At 37.1% G+C, this 12261-nt stretch overlaps 1 protein-coding gene across 1 annotated transcript in view; it reads left to right on the top strand.

Annotated features, from left to right (window-relative positions):
* Window positions 1-3575, top strand: part of LOC124282429 (hemicentin-1-like) — a 28951-nt gene extending 25376 nt beyond the window's left edge. Inside the window, exons 17-20 of the mRNA XM_046718417.1 lie at window positions 180-350; window positions 976-1107; window positions 1530-1827; window positions 3081-3575. Of these exons, the coding sequence (XP_046574373.1) occupies window positions 180-350; window positions 976-1107; window positions 1530-1723 (497 nt within the window). The 3' untranslated portion in view covers window positions 1724-1827; window positions 3081-3575. The remainder of the gene's footprint in view (window positions 1-179; window positions 351-975; window positions 1108-1529; window positions 1828-3080) is intronic.
* Window positions 3576-12261: the final 8686 nt, after the last annotated feature.

Below are 12261 nucleotides of genomic sequence, written 5' to 3'. Positions count from 1 at the left end.
CTTAGGTGCTGAAAGGTCGTGACTAGGGGTTTAATAAGAGACTCGTAAATTCTAACAACATCAACACATTGTTTTCCGCCTAATACACTGAAGTGTGTAAGATGTTCTAATCATTTAAGATGGCTGACGATATATTCAAAACCGTAACTTTTCGAATCTCATCTTACTGCTGTTGTTAGGTCCTGCTGTGGTGCGGTCCGAGTTGTCTTCTCCTGACACATCAGTGGTTGAAGGGACGTCCTTGACCTTGACCTGCGATGTGTTGGGTGTACCAGCACCTGTCGTCTCCTGGTACAAATTGACTGAAAACATGGATGTCAAGCCACTTGAAGCCCCGAGAGAGGATCTGGGTGAGTTTATTATGTGTATGGTAAGAAGCGGTATCTTGAAGTGACTGTCTGGTCCAGACTCAATATTTACATGTATACCTGCAAAATAGCTGTGCGCAGTATTCAACAATATACAAAAGTTTTGGTTTTTTACTGGAACAAAATCTTTAATTTCATGAGATCCAGAGAGACCATTGGGCTACACCACTGACAATGGCAATCTTTTGAAGAATGATAAATTCATTTTCAGGGGCTCACCTTATACGGGGTCGTCGGTTTAGAGACAGCAATGTATGGTATATACAGACCACTGTTATAATGCTGAAATGCTGCTGAGTGTGGCATTCAATGACAAACATACTTACACATTATCTGGATCTATGCTGGTGGCCACGGACTGAGAGACCAGTTCATTACCCTCTTAAGAATATATTCCGATGTATATTTCTTTAGGGTTGAATTACTTCACCAAAGGCTTCATCTTGTTCTGCCATATTTGTAATTGTATGAATTTGATTATTATTTATTATAAGGTAAAGCTACCCATACTTGTATACCCAGTCATGTGCTGCTCCTTAGCATGAGGTGGTCCTTATCAAGGAGGAAGTCTTCCTCATCCTTATGTTCTGATGTGTTTCTGTGACAGTGTCAGAAGGCCAGGAGCTTGTGTTCCCATCAGTGTCCAAGATGGACAAGGGAGTCTACAAGTGTGTGGCCACAAACGGCTTTGAGTCAATGGTCAGTCCCAACTCACACCTCATCTCTGTGACAGTTGAATGTAAGTATACATCTAGCCAGCTGACGTTTTGTAATGTTTCACAGCATATCGTCCCGTTTGCTGCATCAACAAGATTTTCAGCTCCTGAATATTTAATCCAGTTCCAAAAGGACTCAAAGTACCTGATATAGGCACAAGGAGTGAGAGAGTGAGTTATTATTTAACATCACATCGGCAATATTTCAGCCATATCGTGACGAGAACACATTTCACATTGAAATGGAACAGATGTATACCATAAAAACCTGTCGACGAAGGACAGTAAAACAACTAGAATATCACAATTACAAGTAAAACTAGTGTGGAAAATTAAAACTAACAGCACTATTTGGACAATACATTTATAGGCACAAGGAAAATAAATATAAATCATAACAATTTAAATATCATGATTAAAAACTTCTGACATATTTTGCTACTAGACCCTCCAACCGTCACCCTTGTTGATGATATGGACGAAGATGATGAGGATGAAGATGATGAAGGGAAGGTTCTCAAGTGTCAGATAACTTCCTTCCCACAAGGCATTGCAATGTGGATGGAAAATGGTATTGAGATAAAGAATGATAACAACCACCACATTGACATCAACTACATCTGGCAACAGCACCATTGAACTGCGTCTCCACATCAAGAAGGTTGGCAGCAAAGCATCCTACTACTACACCTGTGTCGCCACCAACCCACATGGAGATGATCGAAAAGATGTCATGGTCGAAGGTACGTGGAAACGTATTCAAGAAATTTATCTTGAGATTAAGGTTGTGAATGTGCAAAATACACAATGCATGAAAGTTGAAATGAAAGTCAGTTTAATAGAAGATTGATGCATTGTGGAATCTGTTTATTCAGGTCCGTCGGATTTGGATTCCATCATGAGTTGTCAGTGGATTAAGGGATTGTTAAAATCCTATGGCATGCATATCATGTTTGGTGTTGTTAGTCTCCTGAACAAACTGTTGCAACATTAAAATAATTATTAGATAAGCCTTCTGATGAATAGTTTAGAAACTGTGAAAATGATCCAGTGTTAATAGTTTTTGGATGTACCAGTAATGTAACCATCTCCTTCTGAAATGTCTCTAAACTGGATGTAGTGGTGGTAGTTGTAGTAGCCGTAGTAGTTATGGTTGTAGTATAAGCAGTAGTTGTAGTATAGTCCGTTTGGCTCAAAATCGGACTGATGAATTGCAATCTCACTCGAAAGCAACTAAACATAGAATACTCAATGAAACACTGATCATGATCAAAACATCAGACCGACTCTGTGATTGTTTTGCAGAATTTATGTCCTAAATATAAAAAAGTTGTTTAACAAACTATCATTTTGACACAGTTCTCTATTTGTTACGAGGGAGGACTGCAAAGAGAGGAACAGCCAGCACAGTGCAGACAAAGTCATTGATTCATTAACCTGTGCTGTGCCGTCTCCATTCTTTCCCCCACACCCGGCTGTTCCTCTCTTTGCACCCCTCACTCGTAACAAATAGTGAACTGTGTCATAGTTTAATGATAGTTTGTTAAACAACTTTTTAATTTTTAGGACCAAATTTTGCACAAAAATCACAGAGTTGGTCTGATGTTTTGATTATGATCTGTGTTTCATTGAGTATTATATGTTTAGTAGTTTTCGGGTTAGATTGCAATTCATCGGTCCGATTTTGAGCCAAACGGACTATAGTAGTAGTAGAAGTAGTAGTAGTGGTAGAAGTAATTATAGTAGTACTAGTCATCGAAGTAGTGGTGGTGGTAGTAGTAGTAGCTGCAGTAATAAAAGAAGTTGTGTGAGTAGTAGTGCCAGGCTGTTACTTTCAATATCAACCAATCGTGTGAGTTAATCTGTTACCAAAACATGAAAACTTATACGGTAGAAGTCGAAATTGTAAACATTTTAAAGAAATTGGGTCCCAAACACAGAAGCATATAAGAAATGCCAGATTGTCTCACACCAATATATCTGATTTGTATTACAGGTAGAGCTGATGACATGCCAGATTTGGACACCGTAACAGAAGCAGGTTTCACTGTAGATGAAACTACAATCCCCTTCGGCAGCAGTGCCAGTGGCGGACATAGGAAGAAGTCCAAGAAGGACAAGGATGTCGGTCATTCTGATGGCGGCTCAAAGAGACAAAAGAACAAGAAACATAAGGACAGGAAGGGAAAGAAACACAGGAAGGAGAAGCCACGATACAACGAAGATAAGGTCCACACAGTGTACGGAGCTGATACGGATATGGAAGTGAAGAACGTCGATGACAATAATAACGTCGATATTGATACGGATGAGAATCGTGTAGAAACCCCATACATCACTGGCAACGCGGATGAGAGCAGATCAATACCTGCCAAGAAAGACACTGAAGGCAGTAGTTCCGTGGTAGTACCATCAACCCTCGTGTGTCTTGTTTTACTAATGATAGGGCAATTAATACGGTAAATGTTTTCACTTTTAAATATTTAGTCCACTGGCAAAAAAAATGGTAATTGACAATAAATAATAGTCATTGTTAATTCTAAGAGTAAAGGCTTTTGAAACTATTTGAACTCTTTGGACAATTGGTTTTCTTTAATATGAATATTTCCTATAATTTTTAAAACATGTGCTTGGAAGATACTCTTGACAAGGGTAGATCTGGAAAAAATGTTAATGATGGATTTTCCCATGTCTTTCATTATTTTGTGAATACTGATTATTTTTCTGTTAGAATATTGTTTTTTGTCCCCTAATACAACAGGATCACCTAAATGAATTTCATTTATCCATAAAGTGGATGTCTTCATTAATCAATCATGTTCCCTAGAGCTCAATGTTCATCTGGTCAGTCCAGTGTACAGCATTACTGGGAGTGAATTTAGTATTGCAGGTTTAGCATTATTTATGGTAGCTTGGATGTCAATGGATCCAGGATTACATTGCTATTGAGACACCAATGGCAACATCCACTTCTCACATCCATTCAAAATCTATATAGTTCTTCCAATCTGTTGTCTGTCTGTCATCTGATGTTCATCAAAGGATGTTCATTGGAGAACACTCTACAAATGTTCATCAGAAGATGTTTTCTCTGAAGATGTTCATCAGAGGATATTCTTCAAAGATGTTTATCAGGGGATATTCTTCTGAAGATGTTTTTCTGAAGATGTTCATCAGAGGATGTTCTTCAAAGATGTTTATCAGGGGATATTCTTCTGAAGAGGATCTGCTGAAGTTGTTCTTCAGGGAATGTTCTTCTGAAGATCTTCATCTGAGGATGTTCTTCTGAGGATATTTTCAGAGATGTTCAGATCAGAGGGTGTTCATCAGGGGATGTATATTAGAGGATGTTCATCAGAGAATGTTCTTCAAAGATTTTCATCAGGGGATGTTCATCAGAGCATGTTCATCACAGACTTTTCTTCAAAGATGTTCATTAGGGGCTGTTCATGGTGTTTTAGTTTGATACACCTGGGATTTACTTCACAAAGATTTCATTGTTTTGGTTGTGATTTCATCCACTTTAACTGTTTTCAACCATGACATGATGACATCTTTGGGAAGCCTTCCTCACATGTAGCAGATTAAATCCTACTTATCATTGAAATACCTTTCTATGATATGCAATTGTTTCCATCCAGCACGCAATATATGATTGCATGTAAATGAGTAGACATTTTACACGACTAGTTGACATGTTATATGTGTTGTATTCATATAAATGGCAACATCACAACTTATTCCACAATTTACTTTTAATTTGGTTTATTCACAAAAACTGCTTGAACCATCCTATTTGGCTATTATGTAATGGTGCTATACTTTGTAAGGTTTTCTTGGTGTTCATTACATAATTTACAGGGATATTTTCAAACACATATGTGGTCAAATGTATGTGATTGTATCATTTCTGAAAAAAGTCAATATGGTGTATAGAAATGGTATAAAGAAAGCTTCTTGAAGTGTTTATTTGAATTATTCTAATAAGATGCAGCCTTTTGGCTGAAGGTTGACATATCTGTCGGTCAAGTAATACAGAAATGTGACATGGCGTTACAGTGGCTTTCAGTATTATATCAGTCATTTTGATATATTGCTCAATGACATATTGTCATGACATAAGAAACGGAAATACCTTTTGGTTACATGTTAATCTGGAACCAAAACAAGTATAACCAAAAAATTGTAAATGTTATCAGAACATGTACGTGACTGTGAACTACTACACCTGTGTCAGATACAACACCGTCATATTGATATTTCTTGTGTATTTCATTTTAGTCACCATCAAACATGTTTGTCAATCGGCTTGTGTATGGAAGTTTGTAATGGCTCTTCGTGCCTGTAGATTTCGTCCCTGTCATTTCAGTTAAAACCATTTAACCCTTTTTAGCTATAAGCACCTTACTTGTGGGTTTTGCCAAAATTGTAACCATATAAGATGCTTTGACTTAACTTCCACAGAATGTTGATCTGAAATTCTCTTCAAAGCAGCATTAAGCCGACTCACTCACTGACTCTTCCACTGAAACAGAGTCAGATGAGTAAGTCAGCATCAGTGGTAAAACTGTGTCATATAGCTTCCATTGTTGTGATCATACTGTCGTTGTTGTGATCGTGCTGTTCTTGCCGGCTCATGATATCAATGTATCATCGTGTAAAATTTGCATCATCTGCCATCAAAGACATGCGAGTGGAATGGCCTACCACCCACATCTGCATGTGCTTGTATGCACAGTATCAGGTGTCATCCATATCTGCAGGTGCTTGAGTTGACCGTATCAGATGTCACCCACATCTGCAGGTGCTTGAGTTGACTGTATCGGATGTCATCCATATCTGCAGGTGCTTGAGTAGACAGTATCAGATGTCACCAATATCTGCAGGTGCTTGAGTAGACAGTATCAGATGTCATCCACATCTGCAGGTGCTTGAGTAGGCAGTAACAGATGTCACCTACATCTGCAGGTGCTTGAGTAGACAGTATCAGATGTCACTTACATCTGCAGGTGCTTGAGTAGACAGTATCAGATGTCACCCACATCTGCAGGTGCTTGAGTAGACAGTATCAGATGTCACCCACATCTGCAGGTGCTGGAATAGACAGTATCAGGTGTCACCCACATCTGCAGGTGCTGGAGTAGGCAGTATTAGATGTCACCCACATCTGCAGGTGCTTGAGTAGACAGTATCAGATGTCACCCACATCTGCAGGTGCTGGAGTAGACAGTATCAGATGTCACCCACATCTGCAGGTGCTGGAATAGACAGTATCAGGTGTCACCCACATCTGCAGGTGCTGGAGTAGACAGTATCAGGTGTCACCCACAGTCCGATGTGCCTGTATATAACACAAGTATTAGATCCAAACTCAACTGATGATGACAAATAGCACTGAAATGCTGTAAAATCCCAAGTTCATGGCAGATGTCAATGGTGTGTCATATTCACTGGCAGCCTTGATGTTTTGTACTTTCCTGTACTCATATTTTACCCTTTACCATACGTTACATGTAGTGTTGAAGTTCCAGACCCTTTAACATCTGTCTGTATTTTGTACACTGTAATATAGTAAGTCATATGCATCATGGCACATACTCATACTGTAAGAACATAATATGTGTCATGATGCATATTAGTTGTAAGAATGTAAGCTTAGTATGTGTGTCATGACACATATTGACATTGTAAGAAATTATATGTGTCATGGTTCACATTGACATTGTAAGCTTAGCATATGTAACTTTGAATGGCATTTAAAAGTGGCATACATAAAGGGGTGAAATTTGTGGATGTTAGCAGCTTCTGTATTTGGAGGAACATGACATTTTGGGGTATGTGCTTACTCTTTCATCAGGCTATGTGTCTTTATACAAACTGACGTTGGAAGCAGCATATGTGTGTCATGATCAGTGTTAACACTTTAAGAAACTGATATGTATTTCAATGCATATTACTAACATTGTAAGCATAATTTCTTGTGTCTTGACACTTATTGACATTGTAACAAAGTATATGTCTTGACACATATTGACATTACAAGTAAAGGATATGTCTTGACACATATTGACATTACAAGTAAGGGATATGTCTTGACACATATTGACATTGTAAGCAAAGTATGTCTTGATACATATTGACATTGTAAGCAAAGTATGTCTTGACACATATTGACATTGTAAGCAAAGGATACGTCTTGACACATATTAACATTACAAGCAAAGTATATGTCTTGACACATGTGTCTTGACACATATTGACATTGTAAGAAAGGTATATGTCTTGACACATATTGACATTGTAAGCAAAGGATATGTCTTGACACATATTGACATTACAAGCAAAGGATATGTCTTGACACATATTGACATTACAAGCAAAGTATATGTCTTGACACATATTGACATTGTAAGAAAAGTATATGTCTTGACACATATTGACCTTTTAAGCAAAGGATATGTCTTGACACATATTGACATTGTAAGCAAAGGATATGTCTTGACACATTGACATTACAAGCAAAGGATATGTCTTGACACATATTGACATTGTAAGAAAAGTATATGTCTTGACACATATTGACATTGTAAGCAAAGTATATGTCTTGACACATATTGACATTGACAAGCAAAGTATATGTCTTGACACATTATTGACATTGTAAGCAAAGGATGTCTTGACACATATTGACATTATAAGAAAATGTATATGTCTTGACACATATTGACATTATAAGAAATGTATGGCTTGACACATATTGACATTGTAAGAAAAGTATATGTCTTGGCACATGATATGTATCATGATGCATATATATATATGCATAATAATCTAACATGGTACATGGAAACAAAGGGTATTTTGTATCTTGGTACATATTAACATATGCATAATATTGTATACCTTGTCTACATTGAATACCTTGTAGTGTGAGAGCATTGTAAACCTTTGTACACTGTATCACTGGATGAGGTTTCAGACAGTAGCAAGACTCTAACACTGATGGTTACTTGGTTAGAGATTACGCTGTTAACATTGTGCCATTACGAACTGAAAAACATCCAGGCTATATACATGTTAACTTTAAAGTTGTCTTGCTACCTTTGTTCCTTGTTAACAGCTTGTTAACAGTAATGGTTCCTCTTGCTTTTTAACATGAAATGCTATTACAGCTTGTTAACAGGAATGGTTACCACCAGCTGGGTGATACGGATCATTCTTCCACATCGTTAACATGGATGGTTCTTCCATATCGTTAACATGGATGGATTCCACCAGCTTGATAACATGGAGTAACAACAAACATTGTTCCCCCAATTCTGCAGCGCAAGTCACAATTCTAGTCATCTTTAGAGGAACGGAACTGCATAAGATACAGAAGCATAAGAGTGATGAATTTGTTAACACATGTTGCAATCTTTAATGTAAACATATTTTCATCATGAAATGTTTGAGAAACGACTACTACAATCAGGCTCCAGGTGATAACAAAGCAAGACAATATACTCATTCAGGTAATAATAGTGCCCTTAATGTCTCACACTAACAGTATATCTGTGTCCCTGTCACAGGGACTGTAGGTGTGTTAATGTCCTATGTTTCTGTTGTGTAGGTGTGAATGAGGATACTGTTTATTTAATGATTGTCTGAGGAGCCACAATGTCTGTTTAATGATACAAACCAACTGATTAAAACAAGTTTGAAAATCAAATGTCGGTTTGTTTTTATTCTTTATATAGCACACATATCCTCACAACTAGTACACGCTCAAGGTGCTGAAGTGTTCCCTTCATCAACAGATGCCTCTTTTCTGGCATTGTTTTATCCAACTCAACTTCCTGGGGAATATTCAGCTCATGCAGCCTGTTAAGTGCAGTGGTTATCCTCATCCTCACAAGGCATTTGCAGCTGGGTGAACTGGGACACATAGTCACAGTATTTTGTCCAATGATGCTGCACATTACTATACCCGCAACTAGGTGTCTGCAACTAGGTGTCCACCATCTGGTCACCTACCATCAGATGAGTGGGTTCTTTTTAGGGCTGCGCAATATAACCGGTGCAGACATGAAAACGATATGTACTGCGATACGCTGATTGAAAACCGGTATTTTGACATGCATTCAAAAACACCTCGTAACACTCGGAAATCTTCAGATATTTCTGTTTTATAAATTGTTCCTTTCCTTTTTTTATTTGTGCCAAATATTAGTTACATTTTTATTTTGTCATGATTAAAAGTTTTTATTAAAGCTTAATCAAGCATGGTGATTTTGTTGTGTTTTTGCTTTATAAATCAAGCATTAACTCGAATATAAGTAATTTTTTGTTAAAAAAGAACTTCTTGCAATATATTGCAATACATATCGCAATATATGCTTTCGGATCGCAATATATTGCAATATGAAAATTCTCTGCAATACCCAGCCCTAGTTCTTTTAAGTGCACAGGGTTGTGTACTGCACACTAGGGTTGTGGCGTAATGTTAGCTCTAAGGTTTTTACACCCAGTCACAAGTGGGGATTGATCCAGGTTCCTTTCGCTTACTAACGCAGTGCCTTGCCCCACAGCTCGTCTAGCTTACAAAGTTTGTGTCTTTGTATTGTTCCTATAGGACTGAACAGCTTTGACGAGATGTGCAACTTTTTAGTATGACTTGGGATCAAGTCTTGATATGGCCACAACAACCTAAGTATTTGTTCCTGTTGGAACAAATTATGAAACATATATCAAAACAGTTTCAACAGCATTGATGTGTCCAAGAACAGGTATTACATTTGTATCATTAAGTTCAGGAGTATCTCCTTTGGAACATTTATCATGATAGCAAGACTGAGAACCAAATAAAATCTGAAGACAGCAATATGGGGATGGGATTTATGATGCTTTAAGCAATATTCCAGCAAAATCACAGTGTGGGAGAACAGGAATGGGCTTCACACATTGTACCCAAGTGGGGAATCGAACATTCAGCAGGATGAGGAAATGCTTTACCCACTAGGCTACCCCAGAGGAATATCGATTTGTATTGATTTGACATGAGAACATATAAAAGGTATTCAGATTCAGTGTTAGTAATTCTACATTTGTCGCTTTGGGAAAACAAACGCTGATGAATAAATAATCAATGTCTTGTGGTGTGGTTAAATAGTGTCTGTACTTGCTAGTGAGTAGAACACAGGAACATCTACAGTAGATTTTAACATCTTAAATTCAATCTTTAACACACCTGTCAAAAGTGAGAAACTCATTGATAAATACCTTCTTTGGAAATTTGGAAAATGTCAACACCCACATCTATATTGATATCATAACTTGAAACATAATGAAACAAATCCATCCACAATCCTCTTCCAAATTCAGTTTATTTTAATGACAAGGACAAGTACCAACCTCCGTCAAAAAGGAAATACTGGCATCCTAGGGAAAGTGAAATTGGTTGCATTAATGCAATTAAAATTCTGGTATTACATTTTCATCCTGGAACTATTTGTTAAAACACCAATTAAGGGACCATTTATAATTTATTGGGCTGGGGGGTGGGCGTTGTGATGATGATTTTTATGGAGAACCATGCAGAATGTGAATGACCCCCCCTAAAATTTATGCACAAAATACTAGTAAGTGACCCCCCTGCATGTCATGTACAAAATCAATTACCCCCCTTCCCTTCCCATAATTTCTAAGCATAATTTTAAACATATTTTAATGTACAAAATTGCTGAACCCCATCCCCCAGCTCCCCAGAACAAAATGGGTGACCCCCTTAAAATCATCATCCCCCACCCCAGACATAAATTATGAACGGTCCCTAAGGCCAAAACAAATAAATTGTTTGGCTTGAATCATTGCCATATATTTTTCTACGATTTCTAAGCCACAAATCCAAACATTTTTTCAGAATGGAAAGGATACCTTTTACCAAAAGATTACTCTCTGAATAATCTCTCACAATAAGTTGTTAAATTAAGTGAATTTTATGAATTTGTTACATCACGTTTTGATATTTGTGATGTACAGTTGTTGAGTATTTATCAATGTGTTTCTCACGTTAGACCCAAATACATAAGAACAAATGATTAATTTGTTATAGTCAAGTCTTGCTTTTCTCCATTCAATATTGTGAGACTTGTATGGTCACTGGTCGTTTTCGCGTCTGCAACAGTGCAGGGCTGTGCAGAGTTGCCTCCCTTGGACAGGCCCAAAACCAACAATCGTGGATGTAATCTCACGCCATTGGGTGTCACAAAAATGGTAAAATGCCTGAAACCTTCACCACTTTGGACTTTCCTGTCATATCAGAATGACAGTCCCTGATATAACTGGAATACTGTTCAAATGGTATTTATCCCATGTCACTCACTACCTCAATGTAAGGTTTAAGTGTTTTATACACTATGAGCAATCTGATATTAGAAAACATTTCTACAACTAAACTTTTGAACATTGATGAACATTCTTATCAGGCCACAATCTTGCATGTTCTAAAAGTTTATTATAACTTAACAAGTCGGAGTGAGTGGTGTAGTTACAAAATGACCACATGAAAATCTATTTTACACACTGTGTGCACATGACATTTGTATATGAAAAGTATCATATCTGTGGTAGTTAGGGGTATATGAAATTGGTATCTGCGAATACCTGGTTAAAATGTAAAATATTGAAAATATTGGAAAACTGTCAGAAATGTGAAGAATCCAAAATACGCCATATTAGAAACCGTATTTATTTCGATATATTTATATTGATAACATTTCCTGAAATATGATGAACAGGCGCTTCACATCATACCAACTATATTAGTGTCTATTTCATGAAAATGGTATTGATCAACAGAACCTAAGCTCATTGTAAAAGTGTGGGTGGAAAATATAATTTTGAATATAATTTCTTTTAATTCGGTCATTGATATCTTAACGTATTGCTTATGAATAAGGAATATCAACCTAAAATACATCTTATGTGAATAGAAAAAATATCAGAGCTATTTTTACAAACACCACACAACGAAAAATATAAAAATAATAATGTATTGAAAATGCATGTGATTAATTCATGTTATCAAAAGCGTATTGATATCAACAAATAATCGTCACTATGCACTTATCGCATTTTGGTTATGTTGCCACAATGATAGAAGCATGCATAAAATGAATAGGTTCCAGTTCGTCTGT

This window comes from Haliotis rubra, unplaced genomic scaffold (assembly GCF_003918875.1).
Source record: "Haliotis rubra isolate DU_JTF1 unplaced genomic scaffold, ASM391887v1 Scf3, whole genome shotgun sequence".
Classification (NCBI taxonomy): Eukaryota; Metazoa; Mollusca; class Gastropoda; order Lepetellida; family Haliotidae; genus Haliotis; species Haliotis rubra.
Note: the sequence above shows the minus strand (reverse complement) of the source record. Positions and strands in the feature narration are given on the sequence as shown.